Source organism: Stenella coeruleoalba, assembly GCF_951394435.1.
Source record: "Stenella coeruleoalba genome assembly, chromosome: 9".
NCBI lineage: Eukaryota > Metazoa > Chordata > Mammalia > Artiodactyla > Delphinidae > Stenella > Stenella coeruleoalba.
In genome coordinates, this window is record NC_137155.1 from 92,813,519 (window position 1) to 92,831,584 (window position 18,066).

Below are 18,066 nucleotides of genomic sequence, written 5' to 3' on the forward strand. Positions count from 1 at the left end.
TTATTCAAGTTTTTTTAAAATTTTTGTATTGGAGGTTAGTTTCAGGTGTACAGCAAAGTGATTCAGTTATACGTATACATGTATCTATTCTTTTTCAGATTCTTTTCCCATTAGTTTATTACAGAGTACTGAGTAGAGCTCCCTGTGCTATACAAGCAGGTCCTTGTTGGTTATCTATTTTAAATATAGCAGTGTGTACATGTCAATCCCAAACTCCCAATCTTTCCCCGTCTTTCCCCCTAGTAACCATAAGTTCCTTCTCTAAGTCTGTCTCTGTTTTGTAAATAAGTTCATTTGTATCATTTTTTTTTAGATTCTGCATATAAGCGCTATCACATGATATGTCTTTCTCTGACTTATATCATTTAGTATGATAATCTCCAGGTCCACCCATGTTTCTGCAAATGGCATTATTTCATTCATTCCATTGTACATATGCACCACATTTTCTTTATGCATTCCTCTGTTGATGGACATTTAGGTTGCTTCCGTGTCTTGGCTATTGTAAACAGCACTGCAGTGAACACTGGGGTGCATGTATCCTTTCAAACCATGTTTTTCTCCAGATAATATGCCCAGGAGTGGGATTGCTGGATCATATGGTAGCTCTGTTTTTAGTTTTTTTGATGAACCTCCATACTGTTCTCCATAGTGGCTGCAGCAGTTTACGTTCCCACGAACAGTGCAAGAGGGTTCCCTTTTCTCCACACCCTCTCCAGCATTTATTGTTTGTAGACTTTTTGATGATGGCCATTCTGACTGGTGTGAGGTGATACCTCATTGTAGGTTTGATTTGCATTTCTCTAATAATTAGTGATGTTAAGCATCTTTTCATGTGTCTGTATGGCTTCTTTGGAGAAATGTCTATTTAGGTCTTCTGCCCATTTTTGGATTGGGTTGTTTTTTTTGATATTGAGTCGCATGAGCTGTTTGGAGATTAATCCCTTATCAGTCACATCGTTTGCAGAGATTTTCTCCCACTCTGTGGGTTGTCTTTTCATTTTGTTTATGTCTCTTCTTCCTATTTTGTTCTCTTGTGATTTCATGACAGACTTTTAGTGTTTGGATTCCTTTTTCCTTTCTGTGTGTGTATCTATTGTAGATTTTTGGTTTGCAGTTACCATGAGGTTTTGATAAAACAATCTTGTTTATATATCTGACTGCTATAAGTTGGTCTTTTAATTTCAAATGTATTTCCAACATCCTGCATTTGTGCTGTCTTCTTAGAGTTGCTGGTTTTGATATATTTGTGTGCAGATGATTTCCTCCCTTTTCTGTATGTTTGCCTTTACTGGTGAGCTTTTCCATTCATAATTGTCTTGTTTCTAGTTGTGGCCTTTTCTTTTCTGCCTAGAGGAGTTCCTTTAGCATTTGTTGCAAAGCTGATTTGGTGGTGCTGAATTCTCTTAGCTTTTGCTCGTCTGTAAAGCTTTTGATTTCTCCATCAAATATGAATGAGAGCCTTGTGGGGTAGAGTATTCTTGGTTGTAGGTTCTTCCCTTTCATCACTTTAAGTATATTGTGCCACTCCCTTCTGGCCTACAGAGTTTCTGCTGAGAAACCAGCTGATAACCTTATGGGAATTCCCTTGTACATTATATGTTGCTTTTCCCTTGTTGCTTTTAATACTTTGTCTTCAATTTTTGCCAATTTGATTGCTATGTGTCTCAGCATATTCCTCCTTGGGTTTATCCTGCCTGGGACTCTGTGCTTCCTGGACTTGGGTGACTGTTTCCTTTCCCATACTAGGGAAGTTTTCAGCTATTATCTCTTCAAATATTTTCTCAGGTTCTCTCTCTCTGCTCCTTCTGGGATCCTTATAATGCAAATGTTGGTGTGTTTAATGTTGTCCTAGAGGTCTCCTGGATTCTCCTCATTTCTTTTCATTCTTTTCTCTTTGTTTTGTTCCATGGCAGTGATTTCCACCATTCTGTCTTCCAGTTCACTTATTTGTTCTTCTGCCTCATTTATTCTGCTATTGATTCCTTCTAGTGTATTTTTCATTTCAGTTATTGTATTGTTCATCTCTATTTGTTCTTTTAATCTTTTAGCTCTTTGTTAAACATTTCTTGTACCTTCTTGATCTGTGCCTCCATTCTTTGCTGAGATCTTGGGTCATCTTTACTATCATTACTACGAATTCTTCAGGTGAACTGCCTATCTCTTAGTTGTTTTTCTGGGGTTTTATCTTGTTCCTTCATCTGGGACATATTCCTCTGCCATCTCATTTTGTCTAACTTTGTGACTGCGGTTTCCATTCTGCAGGCTGCAGAGTTGTAGTTCTTCCTTGTGCGGTCTGCCCCCTGGTGGCTGAGGCTGTCTAAGAGGCTTGTGCAGGCTTCCTCGTGGGAGGGACTGGTGCCTGCCCACTTGTGGGTGGACCTGGGTCTTGTCCCTCTGGTGGGCAAGGCCAGTGTCAGGGGTTGTGTTTATCGGGCAGCTGTGTTCTCAGCAGGACTTTAAGTAGCCTACCTGTTGATGGGTGGGGCTGTGTTCCCCACCCTGTTGTTGTTTGGCCTGAGGCGTCCTAGCACTGGCTGTTGGGTGGGGCGAGGTCTTGGTGAGAAAATGGTGGCCTCCAAGAGGGCTCAGACCAATGAATACTCTCCAGAACGACTGCTGCCAGTGTCCTTGTCCCCACAGTGAGCCACAGCCGCCTCCCACCTCTGCAGGAGACCCTCCAATACTAGCAGGTAAGTTACAACGTCTCTGCTTTTTCCCTGGATCGTGGTGCACACGAGACCCTGTGTGCACCCTTCCAAGAGTGGAGTTTCTGTTTCCTCCAGTCCTGTGGAATTCCTGCAATCAAACCTCATGGGCCTTCAAAGCCAGCTTCTCTGGGCACTCCTCCTCCTGTTGCCAGACCCCCAGGCTGGGGAGCCTGACATGGGGCTCAGAACTTTTACTCCTGTGGGAGAAGTTCTGTGGTATAATTATCTTCCAGTTTGTGGGTTGCCCACCTGGCATGTACGGGGTTTGATTTTATCACGATTGCACCCCTCCTACAATCTCATTGTGGCTGCTTCTTTGTCTTTGGATATAGGGTATCTTTTCTGGTAGGTTCCAGTGGTTTTTTTTGGTCAACGGTTGTTCAGCAGTTAGTTGTGATTCTGTTTCCGTAAGAAGAGGTGAGCTCACGTCATTCTATTCCACCATTCTGTCTTCTCCCAAAAGCACATGTTATTTACAGCTAAGGTGAAACAAGGCTTAACCTTATAGATGTAAATACATAAGTAAGCAGATGGGATAGAAAAAATTCTGTTATCACGACAATGTCATGCAGTTCTCTTGAGTCGCATATCAAAAATCACAGTGACCTATCAACAGCTTGATTAGATCCCCCTTTAGTTTGCTGAAGACCGAGAACCAGAAACTTACCCACCTTGCTAAGGATTCAGTAGCTAGGCATGATAATCACCTTGGCGCCCCTGAGGTTTTTATATTCCAGAGGGCAGTGCACCACAGTAAGCTGGATGAGACGTAAGGTTTTCTTTTTGTAAAGAGGAAGGAAAATTGCACAAGCGGGAAGAGGGAAAGGAGAACTGGCTGGCTCACCCTCGGGTAGATCAGTTTTAGGGCAGTGCATGTGCCGGCACCCACGAACCCCTTGGAGAGTGAAGATCAATGCTTAAAGGATTATAAAGCAGCTATGAAAAGACCATGACTGAAAAGCCCATAAAATAATGCTTACCTGTTTACCTCTGTGTTCTTCAGAGTGGTGTTAAAAGCTGTGCTTTTGCAAAAACAACAAAAAGCAGGCAGGTCCAAGCATGCAGTCTAAGGAGCAGCTGCTCCATACTGCCCGTGGAGGGGGGAGGGGGTGCTGTGGTGCAGGAAAATATGGTCTACGTAAGCCAAGAGAGGAGGGGGGAGGGGGTGCTGTGGTGTAGGAAAATATGGTCTACATGAGCCGAGAGAATCCGGCATACATTGGTTCTATAAGAGAGTGCAACAGACCAGCACAGAATCTTGGCTACCAGCATGTATGTGTTTTAGTGATTCTAATTTTTCCATAGAAATAATGGAACATATGATTGGGGAAGGAGATTTAATTCAGATGAGTTTTTATTCATTTTTAAATGTAAATATGTCCTAGTTCAAATTTTGTTTTCTTGATTCAGACTATTTACTGAGAACATGGTTGCCTTACCATCTATTGCCTTCTTTCTGTTGTCCTTCCATATAAGGGCCACGTACAGGATGTTTCAGCAGCTATGAGAGACCCTCGTCAGCTAGACCTGGAATGCTGAGGGGTGTGAGGAGAAGCCGAGTCCCCCCTTCTTGTTTAGTACAAACCTTTTGTCAGACTAATTTCACTCAAAAACCAAGAGTATTTCTATTAAAAACAGAGCAGATATTTTATATTAAATATAGTTCAGTATAAAGCCTTTTGCTTAACCCCACGGCCAATTCGTATGCATGGGTGTAATTACTATGTGCCAGTGCTTTACACGTGCGACTGCTTAGCTGTCTGTGTTCCCACAACCCTAGGAAATAGGTAATACGTGGTCATGTCACTTGGAAGGTAGGAACCTGGCTTGGAACACAGAGCTAACAATGTTAGGAACTGAGTCTCTACTGCCTTAAAATAACTCACTCCCCAGAAGGGTAAAAATAAAGTGTGTGTGTGTGTGTGTGTGTGTGTCAGTATATGATGTTTGTTTTAAAGTAAACTTAAGTAGAAGGAAGATGTGAAACAAAAAAGCTTTGGTCTCTGTGGGGTCCTTCTCCAGAAGTTGTCTGATACGATGGAGGCTGCACAGTCCTGGCTTTTCTGATGGAACGGGGACGGTTATTTCCAACTTCGGTTTCCATTACCTGGAGAATGTGTATCCAGACCGTGGCCTCAAGGAGGACAGGCACCAGCTCTGGTTTCTTCCATCATCACCGTAAGCGAGGTCAGTGCTGAGCGCCACGGATTCTGCTCGTGCCCTGGGCTGTTGCTGCTTCCTACCACAAGCCGTATTTCTTGGACCAAGTGAAGGACTGCAGCACACATGTTCATGTTAAAATGTGAATTTTAATTGTAAAAACTGTCTTCTGTAAATATAGTTATATCAACCTCTCTGCATACAACTTGGTTCAGATATATACACATATGATATACACAGATGTTTATTTGTACCACAGAACAAAATCAATTCAAGAAACATTTACTCTTCGGGATGAACCCCAGCTTCCTTTAGGCCTTTAAAATGATCACCATTGAAGAGAGAGAACAACACACCCAGATGCAGTATATTCAGGGTGAGATCTATGAACTGTCTTACTAATTTCATACTATGAGGTAAACACTTGAAACAAAAACAGATTCCGTTTCTCTTATTGCTGTAACTCTTGCACTGGGGTATTAATCAAAGTAGGGGTTTGACGTTTAAGGCGACAGGGAGACTATGCTGATCCTAACTTGGCAAAAACAGAACTTGTCCCGAGGCTTACAACTGTTTCTTTTTCAAAAAAGGTTTCTCTCTCAGACCTATAAAAAATTTAGCCAACAAGCTTGGGATAAACAAGGAGGTTAGTTTTGTTCTTCCTCTACTCTGTACCCCTAAAGTCTCCTACCCCGTCTGTTCAGAAGCACAGAATCTACAGCTTTCCTCACTGGTCTTGGAGGGCTAGACCGAAACTCATTTCCTGATGCTGCCTTCAAAATGTTTTGAGACTTTTATCTTTGCTTGATTTGGCCAAAGGAAGGAGTTTTCACTCCAACGTCAATGGTATATGTTAACAACCAGTGAACTCAGTGACCCGTGCGTGGATTTGTCATTTCGTGGATCATCTCCAGCTAGTTCATAACACCCTACACCCCACCCCTGCATCCCCCAGCGGTCCTCAGAAAGCAAAGTAGATGGACCATGAGTCTAAAGAGGCATTCCACAGCAAACAGAGGTCATGCATACCTAGCCTTCCATGGTAGTTAAATAAATTTTCTGAATTTAGATCCTATTACCTCTAGAAGCCCACTACGCTGAGCTTCTAGAATAAATGCTAAAGAGATGAAAGCAGGGCTTTACTTCTCCGTCATCATTTCTCTAGCTCTGGAGAATTCTTACTTCCCTTCTAAATGTGCAGGTTCACCAAGTGGCCCCTGTGTTCCAGCTCCACAAATGAGTCGAAGTGCCAGTTATAAAAGTACCCCTGCCCCTCACCTGCCTCCAGCATGATCACATTCACCCCCTCTCATCCAAGAACCTTACTTAAGGTTGGTGAATGTGTGTCATCCTCCATCGGACTGTCAACTTTATCTCCTCAAGAGGCTGTTAGATTTCACAGGACAGTCCTTATTCACTCACCCAAACATTTAAATAACAAAACTCTTATGGGGTCTCAGCTGCTTCCAAATTGCAATACTGCCCGTTTCTTCTAGGATTATAGTTTTGAAATTTCCTTCCAACATCTGCATACTCAATTCATCACATAGTAATATCGATATAAAAATAAACTTCCATTTCTTACAAGAAAAACATGAACTAGATTCACAGTTAGCCTTTTTCCACAGCACTCCACCCCAGTAGCTCCGGGGAACAGAGGTATACTGGTAATACAAATGGAATATTAAAAATCCATGACTTGGGAGTAAAAGGAGCCCTGAACTCCTCTTCCCCTACCTGAATCACAAAAGGGCTTTCCTGAAATGAGAGGGGACGGACTGGCCTGCTGGAGTGAGCCCCAGGTCTGCAGGATCCTCACTGCAGGGCACTAAGTACAGCAGGAATGCAGGGAAAAGACCCGAGGACTGGCCCTTTCGCAGAGTCTGAGCCCACCAGCCAGGAACCTAACGGGGAGATGAAAGCCCGTGTGAGACACGCCAGTCCCCATACTAACCTTGCCTGTTGGAGAACTGTCATCACACCAAAGCAAGTTCACTGTCTTATTTGTTCAGCAGCGCCCTACCCCTCCTCTACCTCTGCAAGTATGATCCGTCCTGGGAGTGGAGGAAGCACCTCAGCTCATTCCCTGGGCTCTGCAGTTTCATTTAAAACAAAACAAAACAAAACAAAGTCCCTGAGGTCCCCGCCTCTTCCTGGAGGGTTGCTGTACTGCCGTTGAAAGGTTAACTCTTCGCTGCCCTTTACAAAAGGTTCCCCAAAGGCCTCGGTTTAAAGGTGAATAATCTTACCTTTTTATTGCGTTTGAAGGGCTTTCAGTGTATCAAGACAAATAGCAAGTTCATCCTCAGAACCACCAGAATGAAAAACAGTGATTCAGCCATGATTGCACTTATCTTTACCTTCTAGCTAAAATACAGGAGTTACACTGATAAATGAACCTTCACACGTGGCACTGAGAATTATCTGCACCCTGTGCTATACTTAAATTTCCCATCTTGATTTTCACGTGGGACAAAACAAGGTAAGTTATAAATGCAAATTCCTATGCTAAATTATTTCTATGGATATATCAATGAATTTCACGTCCCTTCCTCAGCCAAATGGAAGACGTGATGCCAGGATGAAGGGTGGCTCCGGGAGACAGATGCCTGCTGCTCCACAGCAATCCTAACTCACCGGGGGCTGTACAGGCACTTCCGCTAGCAGGGATCTACACCAGGCCTACGGAGTGCTTCAGGCTTAGCAAAAGCCAAAGCTAATTCTACACTCTTATTTGGCCCATACTTTTTGGTCTGGTGAAAGATAAGTCCTACCATTTCTGACTCCTGGAGAGTCCTAATCCAGAGGACAACTGGACATTGTCCCAAAGGCTGAATGGTACCATCTGCCCAGCCTGCATTAAGTGAAAAGTCCATTTCACCAGAACTCTGTCGTACCTTACAGACATCAACAAACCCCAAGCCTGGGTTCTAGGTCCCGCAAGGACTCTCGCCACTGAGAGTTTCTTCTAACTTGACTCAGGGGTGACCTGGCAGCCCCCGTGTCTCAGGTCAGCAGTGTTTCCAAGTTAGGACGTGGCTCGCAGCTTGGCGTTAGATCAGGCTTAAAGTCCCCCAGCAGGACCACACCAGCTGGTACAGTGGGGAGGGAGGGAGGTGGTCCAAGGGTCTAGAGGGACAGGAGGCCACCATCAGTCAGTGGACCCGAGGCCCCCGACCTGCTCCAGAAGGCCACAGTAGCAACAGTAAGCCCTGTCCCTTCTGGGGACAGGGAAAGGGACATTCTCCAAAGCTTCCAAACAAAAGCAGGGGGGTTCTCAGAAAGTATTTCCACAGTGACACACAAGCAGGTCTGTGTGGCCTCTAGCTTCTGCCGTCCCTGTGCAGGGAGTCTTGCCTGGTACCTCACCTACGAACTCCCCTTTCAGGGACCTGGCAGCAAGCGACGCCGTGGGTGCTGCCCACCTGAGAGAGCCTTCAAACGGTGACCTGTGACCTCGGGAGCAAGAGACGCCACATCTGCATTCCCGGGGGAAGACAGGCAGTGACGAGGGTAACCACAGGGCAACGGCGCGCCGGCCAGCCCAGCAGAGGGCGCTGCACTAGACTCCTGGCCACCCACCCACCCCCCCACCCCCCCGCAGGAAGCTGGCAATGCAGGGAAGAACCAATGCTTGGGTTTCCTCTTCAAGGTCGGCCGAGCCCAGGGTGCGTATGACCTCAGAGTGGCACTGCCTCATGGGTGCACCCCTCCCAGGGCCACCCCCAGCCCAGACCTCTGCGTGAGCATCGGGGGGACACACAGAGATGCCAGATGGACAGCTGCCTAGGACGGCAGGGAGCTAAAAGGAGCACAGAAGCCTGGGCCCACCATTCAAAGCGAGATACAGGAATCTCATCTTCATCCTACTACCTCTACATCAGCACGTCTGAGCTTGGAGTTACAATACCACAAAAACAAAAGCGTTCACACGCAGAAGGCCTCTGGAGAAGTGCTTAAATAGAGTATTCTCCCAACAAATTCCCCAGCTGCACAGGAAGAGGGTCTGCCTGTGTCCTCCACGAGAATCTGACCTTCCCTTCTACGCCCACCCCTACTTCTGACCACCCACCCCCAACAGAGAAAGCCCTGAGCCTTCGGATACCACTAAAAGTATATAAAAGTAACCATAACTTGACCCAAGTTAGAAAGGCCACTTCTTCTCCAGTCACTCTTCCAGGAAAAAGGCAGTGAAGCTTCAGCTTCTAAACACAGATTCTTTTTTCGTTTGTAAACATATGTATTACTGAAATGAAGGCTAAACCCACAGGGGAGAAAAATGTACAGTTTACAATTCAATGCCCAAAGTGATTTATATACTTACAGAAAAGATGCTACCTTGATTAATCAATGTCTGTGCATTTCCACATGCGGATTTCTTTAGTCTTCAATTCCATGTCAAGGGGCTACAGTGAAAATATTTTTAAATAAAGCAATAAGCCCTATAAAGCTAGTCTTGAGATAAGACACGTGACCCATCTATTTGGAAGTCATCTCTGTGGACATTTGCCTGGCTGGAACTTGGTCCCAGACATGGACATACGGATGGCTACTCCAATAACAGAGCCAGGCAGGAATGGTGAAGGGCAAGAAGTTATTTGTCACCAACAACCCAGGATCCCAAGTCAAAATCCTAAACAGACCCCAAAAGACCTAAACGCTACTCCAGGAGCTCGCTTCTCTGGCTAACAGACTGTAAGCTGGCATCCACCGAACGCCCCAGCCAAAGAGAACAGGCAGGGCCGACAGCAGCTGTCCCAGGGCAGAACACTCCGGAGCAAAGCAGAGGAGCTCACTCTCAGGGTTCCCAACTACTTTCCTGGGTGGAGGGACTGCCACGTTTGCTCTCGAACAAACCTGTACCTCTCTGGTCCCAATTACTCAGCTCGACAAATGTCGTCTCTGCTAAAGAGAAGTTTGTTTACGAGGGCTCCAAACTGGTACACACTCTTGTTAACATCGGCCCGAAGGAATCTGCCAGCCCGTCCCCAAGAGGAGGGGATTCGGAGAAAAAGGACTATTACGTGGAGTGGCCACCATTAACTTAACTCAGAGAAAGGTTTCAAGGCTTCATTCTATAATTTTAGCTCTCAGGTGACTGAGAAGCAACCTCTCCCTGTCATCTGTCCTCAGAGAAGCTCACACTTGGTGACAGAAATATCCTTTGTCCCTCTTTGAAGTCTCTTACCTACGTGAACAGAGAAAACACAGATTTACTCTAATAAACAGGAAAAGGGATTTGATCCCAAGACTAGACTCCCAGAACTGATTAAAATAACCTTGAAAGGCCACCTGGTCTAGCTTCTGCTTCAGGCAGGTGGACATCCAACGCCACACTGGATGGACAGCTGTCTTATTCTTGATATGTCAAGCGACAAGGACCAGACAGACTTTCTCAACAGTCCAGCCCCACGTTTCCAGAGCTCAGCCCGCGCCTGGTGATACGCGGCCTTCGCCCCATCTCCTCAAGTCCCTCAACAAGGCAATGAGAGAATCTGCTTTGATAACTCCTAAGACCAAACCGGCGACAGCTCTGAAGGTGGTAGCTTTCAACGACCTACAAAACCAAGGTGCTCTCATCTTACCTCTTGGGAGGGAGGAAGGGAGGGAAGGCGATGCAAAAGTTACATTTGTTGGAAGTATAAACAGTATTCCTTTGTGTCAACTTAATTAAAAATCAGGCCATCTGGGGCCTGGGTGAACTCATCCTTCCTATGGGCAACAGGGGTTGTCAATGACCAACATGACATCGATGCCGTAGGCCTCCAGCAGGTCCATGAGAAAGCTCCGGTCTCCTTGGGGGTCTAGACCCATGCCCCGGGCATGCTCAGCCGTCAGAGTTTTGTCTTGACTGGCAGACACCTCCAGTAAAGTCTGAAATATCCGATTGTTTTGCTCTAGGAAAAACCTGCATTCACAAGACAAGACGTGGGAAAGGGAGGGCAGAAAAGACACGAAAGCTCACCAAGTAAGCCGCACGTGGGGAACCAAAACTACACTGCTTTGCTTGATATACTTTTAAATGGTTTCAAACCTCAGACTGTCTTTTAAAAGAAGAAAACAGGATAGAAGTTAAACGGTTATTCAAGTGCCGCTAAGGTCAGCAAAAAACTGGCGTTAACCGCGGTACGACGAGCAAAATCTCTAAGCAACTGATGGTCTGACTGCCAACAATTTCTTTTCCGGTTGAGAGGGAGGTCACTAGGGGTTTAAACACAGCTGCAGGGAGAGGCCCCGTAAACTTGGTTCCTCTCTTTCTGCTTAGTCATAAAGGGAAGAGAAGGACAGAAAACAAAACCAAAAAAACTGATAATGCAGTTCTGAGGTCAAGACTTAATGTGAGAAAGTGAAATTCACCTTCAAAGCCCTGGCTGGGTAGGTAGAGCCCGCAGCAGGAGGTGAGCCTTCCTAGAGGCAGAGAAGGGCTCTGAATTGGCTCTCCAGGCCCTGAGGCACCCACACAGAAAAGGTGGAGCTCAGGGGCGCTGCGGCGGGCACGGGGCAACCTGAAGCCAGCCCTGCTGGAGCGGGCAGTGAAGGCGGAAGGGGAGTCGGCCTGGAGGTACCGGTATCGCCACAGCTCACCACCATCTGTACGCAGCTGTGTGCTTTCGATGGCTTTTTTTGTTTTAATTATGCACAGAGCATGATTTGAATGTCACGAACTTAACAGTACTGTATGAATATATGAACTCTAGTCAGAAAAGGCATTAACTGTCTAGACTTTTCAGCTGTGTTCCACAGAGCAAGGTGCCTAGTGCCCAAAGCAGCTCCGGGCGCTCTGGAATGTCTGATTCAATAGAGCGTGTCAAGCCTTGATGAGTCTGCGGCTTCTCTGCTCAGTTCCCAGATACTTTTACAGCTAAACGGCATGCATGCATTAGAAAGTACACTTTATTAGAATCAAAGTACTGCACCTTTGTTGAATTATCAAAGCCAATATCAAAGCCAGAAACAGTTCTAACTCAAGTGCTATTCCCCACCCCCATCCCGGGAGGCGGGGTAGGAAGACCAAGCCGGAAGCTGGGAAGATTGTTTCTGGTTCAATTACAATTCTGTTCTTATCACTGAGCACTATTTCACACAGCTGCTTATGAATGGGATCAGTGCTACGAGGTATAAAGGCCATGGCTCCCACCCTGACCACCAACAGCTCTGAAGGAAAGAAATGTCCTTCGAGTCAAGAGTTAAGTTTCTGATTAGCCCATAATACTCAGTACAAGGAACTGCTCCATTCAAAGGAAGCAATGGAATGAGAAGTCCCTGCATCCCGAGGGACACACAGAGCTCCTACGCAGCAGACATCTGGATGTAGACGCCCAACAGGAAGACAGCTGCGGGGACTCCCATTTTCTCTTAAAAACCTTCCCCTGCTGCTTTAACTTTTCTTGGTCCCCCTAACAGCATTTTGGGGCTCAGGTTGACTCTGTGTGGAGCCCAGCTCTAAGTGCCCTTGGTGGCAATAAAGGGCATCCTTGGGCTGCAGCAGGTAACACGGGAGGGATCCAGGCTAAAGCCGTTAGTGCTAAGGGACCCACGGGGAGGCCCACGACCGCCGCCTGGGCCGACTTACAGCACAAAGAGGTCCTCTTCACAGGGGTTATAATCTCCTTCTACCTCCTGGGAATATAACAGCATCTGCCTGTCGGGGAGGAGACGCCCGTCAGCCTCTGCGCAGCTACGAGGACCCCAGCGATGGGCTAGGTCACCGGCCAGGCATCTGCACGGGCCACCGCCTCTCAGGAAGGAGGCTGATCCAGAGCGACACACGCACCCTGGCCCCCGTCCAAAGGCAGGGAGAGCAGCAAAGATAAACGGGGCTCGGAGTCCAGGGCTGGTTCTGCCCCTGTGTCATCCCACTCAAGTGACCACCTTTCCTAACTGTCATAAAATAGGGATGAGGTGGTGAGACCATTTATTTCGCCACTGATACCAACACGCTCCCTCGGGCCTCACAGATTCCAGAGGCCGCCAGAAAGGAGTCTCCCCACACATGCCTGCTGCCCATCGGTATGTGCTGGGAGCTTCCTCAACCCCGGCTCCCGGCAGAGGGGCAGAAAGGTGCCCAGAGGGAAGGGGCGGCAGGCGGGCTTGACGGGACCCCACCCCCACCCCCCTCACCCCCCCCACCCCCCGCCGTCCCGACAAGGCAGCGCCGCAGCCCCGGGCTCTGAGCTACCTCTGCTCGCTGAGCCGCCGGTACTTCTCCCGGTCGGCACTGTTGATCTTCAGCAGCGGCTGCAGGTGCTCGTGGTGCGTCTTCACATTCTGGTTGTCCACGTAGACGTCGTACAGCTCCCGCTTCTCCTCAAAAATCTTCTCGGTGGTGCCTGCGGGAGCTGGGCTTCAGGCGGCAGGACCCCGGAGGACGGCCCTACAGGGAACCAGCCCGACGCTGCCGGGGAAAGGAGGGCCCCGGGCGACCCCGCCAGGGATGTGCGGGCAGGATGGGGCGGGCCCCGTACTCACAGGCCACGTAGGACACCTCTACCTCCAGGCTCTCGATGTCGGCCACGTTCACGTAGAAGAAAGGCTTGGACTCGGGAACGGTGCCCCCGATGCCGGGCAGGGAGACGTTGGCTAGGCAGCAGCAGCAGTACACTGCGGGGAGACGGCGGAGGTGAGGCCGCCCGGGCCCCTCCGGCCCCTCCCTCCCAGCCTGCCGGCCACCTTCTCGGAGCTGTCAGCTCCACCAAGGCGCTCAAACCCAACGGACATGTTTCAGTCTGCGTCTCACGAGGCCCTGCTTAGCATTTGGCGCTGGTGACCCTCTCCCTTCTCAGAACTCTTACCCACCGCGACCCCCACATCTCCTGGTCCCCTCCCCTCTTCTGACTGCACGCCAACACCCCCTCTGCCTTCCGCCTTCGCTGGCTTACCTCCCAGGCCTGCACCTTACACGCTGGCACGTCCCTCCTCACTCACGTTCTCCCCAAACGACGGTACCCACCCCCCGGCTATCAGCTCGGCCTCTGTGCCACCCCCAGGTCTGTCTCTGTGGCCCAGCCTGTCCCCCAAGGTCCTGACCCAACTGTAGCAGTGCCTAGAGTACCGCTCGAGAAGGCCTCAGAGCAGCACACACTCGTCACGTCCGAGGTAACTCTGTCACACTGCCCCCCACCTGCTCCTCCTTGGTCCCCCCCCGGTGGCCTCACCGTCCTCAGCATCCTGGATCCTGCCTCCGTTACGTCACATACATCAGAACCTTACAACCCAGACGCCAGGCTTTGCCAGGTTTCTCTCTAAAACATATCAAGCATCCATCCTCTCCGCTTTAACCCAGACCCTTCTCCCTCACCAGACCACTGACGTGTTACCCGATCCGTCTTCCGTACCGCCAGAGTCCACATTCTACAATACTAATCCAACCGTGTCACTCCCAGGCTTAAAACCCCTGAAGCCCTGATATGGCTCAATCCCTTCTGGCCTTGGTCAACACTGGAAAGACTGGGGCAGTTTCTGTTGCAGAGAACTTGGGAAGAGTCCCTGACTTTGGCTTCTAGTTACCTCTATAGCACACGACGCCCACTGGAGGGGGAGAAAATATCAAGATGCGCTTTCGAAGTAAGGCAAATTTCCAAAGGATGAGTATCTGTTCCCCAAAGAACTTAATAAACTGAGACATGCAGCCAGCTGGGTGTGTGATCTGAAAAAATTAAAAGGGGGTGGGAGGGGAATAGCTTGTTAGAAATATCGCAAAAAATATTGAATACAGGTGTATGCTAACCATCCCTTCCCCTGCCAACAACGACAACAAAAAAAACAAGGTACCACCAAACAGATTCAATAAGGGACGGTTACTTCCACGTAAAATGGTATTTTTCACGTTCAAAGTCTTATCTTTAAACTAGAGGTCCATCATTCGACAGCTCCCCTGATACACCGAAGTGTGAGTTTAGGGATCTTATAAACTACTTCAACCGGGGGAAGCGGTGCAGAGGAAGCGAAGCTGGGCGTAACTTCTGAGAGTCTCTCCGAGGTGACGGACACCTCAGTGAGAACGTTCAGCTCCCAACACGACTGAGCACCGGAAGGAAGAAAAGGATGCGCTGACAGTGCCGGGTGAGACCCCAAGCGTACAGGGACCCGGCTCCCGTGCGAGGTGACGTGTGGGCACAGATGACAGGTTACCCCACGGGGCTCCCTGACACAAGCCCCCGCACCTAAGCCCACCTCCGCCTCCTCTCAGTGCTGGATGCGAGGACCCTCAACCCTGAGGGTCGCCTCCCGGGACCCTGCCGCCAAGGCACATCCCGGCGTCAGGAGCTCGAGCTCTGACCCAGGGAAAGCTGGGGGCCTGTCCTGCTCTGCCCTCTACTCACAGGGAAGCCTCGGGAAAGCCAGCCAACATTTCGGGCTCTCTTTCCTCATCTGTAAAATCGGGAGACCATCCTTCATCTGGCTAGAAGGACCGTTTGAGAAAAACCGTGTGGAACCCTTAGCACGTGGGAAAAGCCACATGCAGCAGCCACAACTGTCGCCGACGAGACGTGAGGCTTCAAGCCAGGTGCTCTGTGAGCCTTCTGGAAGGTCACTTTCATGCTAAAGCGTCAGAAGGGACACTGCTCTTCACCCATTCGGGACGCAGGTGAGAGCACTTCTGGAGGCAGGTGCCACCGGCACCAAGGCCGCGCGTTGGCTGTGACACCTGCCAGCCCCCTGGGGCACCCGCCACCCGAGCCCCGGGGTGGCCGCAGCGCTCCGCCAGGCCCCCTCCTCCGGACCACCCGGGAGAGGGCTTCCCTACCCAAGGCATCGCCCCGCACCACACCCACCCCCCGCCCCGTGCCTGCGGAAGGGCTGTCCCCCGAGGGGCCCCGCCTGCCCTCTGCCACTCCTTTGCCACCACGTCCCAGCTGTCCGGGAGGAGGGGCAACGCGCGACCACGGCTGCTCACTGCGTCCAGTCGCACTCTCTCGTGAAATCCGCGCATCCTCTGCTTCCCTCCCTTCTCCTGACTCTTCCGCTCAGCCCCTGCCGGCCTCCACCCGCCAACCAGACAGAACAGAGCCAAAGGCCCTCAGGTTCTTCTCAGCGCCCACTCTGCTTATCTTCACGCCCTAAACGTGTGCCTCTCCTGCACGAAGGTCTGGCAGGGTTTTGTCCAAACGTGTCCTGGGCCCTAGAATCCTAGAGTAAACCAGCAGTCCTCAGTTCTGCCTGTACTTATTTATTCATTCATTCATGGACACGTGCACCTTCTGGCAAGAAGCACTTCCCACGTGCTCGCTTTGTGCCCTGAGCTAAGCAGTCTGGCTCCCACAATGAACAGGAGGCCAGGCCCTGCCCGGGCACAGGGTACAGGCTGGCGGCAGAGGCGGGTGCACAAGCCCTTAAAGGCCAGGCTGATGCGAGCCGCGACGGGGGGCGGGGGGGGACTGCAGGAGGGCGTGCGGAGGCTGCCCCTCCTGGGCCCGGCGAGGGGCCCTCCTCACTTTGGAGAGAGGCGGCCCCGCAGACGGCGCCTCGACCCGTCTCCGGCCCAGCTGCACGGCGCCACCCACATTTCTCCTGCTTTTGCTCCAAGCCGTTTCCCTCCTCGTGGCCTTGCAGCTGCTTCTCTTGACTGGCCCAGTTCCCACCTGTCTTCCCTCTGCCCTTTCATGCCAGGTACACTCTTCGCTTCCTGTTCTTTCACCATTGCTGGCAAGCCCCTCGGGGTTCATGCTTCATCCCTCACCTTTCACCTGCAGCCCCCTAGGAAATGCATCTGCTCCTGCGGCTCACTCCCCCCATTTCTGTCTCTCTCCCACTTTCCCATTTCCCTGGGGGAACATTTACCAGCCACCGTTGGGCCTCAGAGAGACTGCGATCCTGCCTTCCTCTCACTTTCCAGGTTTTTTTTTTTTCCCTCTGTAACAGTCTTAAATCTGACCTCTACTTTATAAGCTTATTTAAAATTTTTCTTTATGTATGTGTTCACTTTGTAAAAAATTCACCGAACTATATACTTAAAATGTCTTAACACGTCACAGGTGCACAGTGCCAGCGGTCTGAGCGCCAGCTGTGCAGCGCCCCTCCTCCAGCTCCTGTGGTTTTGATAACGTCACTTTTCCCTCTTTGTTACTCCAGCCCCGGGAGCACGTGGCAGGCAGCCTCCAAACCCCCAGGGACGTCCCCACCTATTGGTGTTTATGGCCTTATGCAACCCCCTCTTCCTCTTGAGGAACTTGCTTTTAACCACGAGAATACGGCAACATTGCAGGGCTGTGACTTTCCACGGTTAGGTACAAAGGATTATGACTTCCATCTCGCCAACAGTCTTTTTCACTTGTTGGCTTTGATGAAGCAAGCCATCATGTTGCGGAGAGACCCACTGGGGGCAACAAACAGTCCACAAGGCGCTCAGTCCAACAGCCCTCAAGGAACTCAATCCTCCCAACAACCACGTGAGCTCAGAAGTGGCTATTTCCCCAGTCAAGCCTTCAGATAAGACCCCAACCTTGACTGCAATCTCATGAGAGACCATGAAGAGGGGACCCAGCTAAGCAACGCCTGGATCCCTGACTCACAGAAACAAATATGTACTGTTTTAAGCCATTAATTTGGGGGCAATCTGTGATGCAGCAACGGATAACTAATATAGGGTGGTGCCGCTGTCTGTATCTCTAGTGTTTAGGTTATCTTGTTACCTTTCTGTGCTTTTGGTTTTCCAATTCCTGTATTACCAATTCCCTGTATTGAATTAGTTCGAAATATCTGACATAGTTTGTGTTTTCCTAACAAGACCCTAACTGGTACTTATTCAGGTTCAAATTCCATGGTCTAGTATTTAAGATTCTCTACAATCTGATTCCAACCTATTTTTCCAATCCTTTCTCTCCTGGCCGGCTGACATTGAAATTCAATCCCAGTCAAACCATTCTGCGCACATCCCATGAACTTGCCCTGGGCTTTCTCACGCCCATGACCTCACAAAGGCAGTGGAGTGGGCTAAGTGAGCGCTGGCCTTGGCATCAGGCCTGTGTTTACATCCTGGCTCTATCTCCTACTAGCTATAAGGCCTTAACCAAGTCACTGAACCTTTATAAACCTCAACTGGTTTATCTGTAAAACATGGATTTAAAAAAAAAAATCCACTTTAAAGAGTGCTGCAGCAGGTACTGATAAATAGCTAGCAGAATGTCTAACTCACAGAAGGTGCTGACAAAGTGACGGACCGTGGTCCCCACTGTCGCTCATGCCTTCCCTCAGT

General features: G+C 49.4%; 1 protein-coding gene across 5 annotated transcripts in view; it reads right to left on the reverse strand.

Annotated features, from left to right (window-relative positions):
* Window positions 1-8,899: 8,899 nt before the first annotated feature.
* Window positions 8,900-18,066, reverse strand: part of DENND11 (DENN domain containing 11) — a 54,687-nt gene continuing 45,520 nt past the window's right edge. For 4 of the 5 annotated variants that reach the window (XM_079931270.1, XM_079931267.1, XM_079931268.1 and 1 more), the window contains 5 exons: window positions 14,379-14,517; window positions 13,341-13,472; window positions 13,051-13,201; window positions 12,445-12,513; window positions 8,900-10,779 (listed from right to left, as the gene is read on the reverse strand). In XM_079931270.1, coding sequence (XP_079787396.1) covers window positions 10,584-10,779; window positions 12,445-12,513; window positions 13,051-13,201; window positions 13,341-13,472; window positions 14,379-14,517 — 687 coding nt within the window. In that variant the 3' untranslated portion in view covers window positions 8,900-10,583. The remainder of the gene's footprint in view (window positions 10,780-12,444; window positions 12,514-13,050; window positions 13,202-13,340; window positions 13,473-14,378; window positions 14,518-18,066) is intronic. The other variant, XM_079931269.1, reaches the window with a different exon arrangement.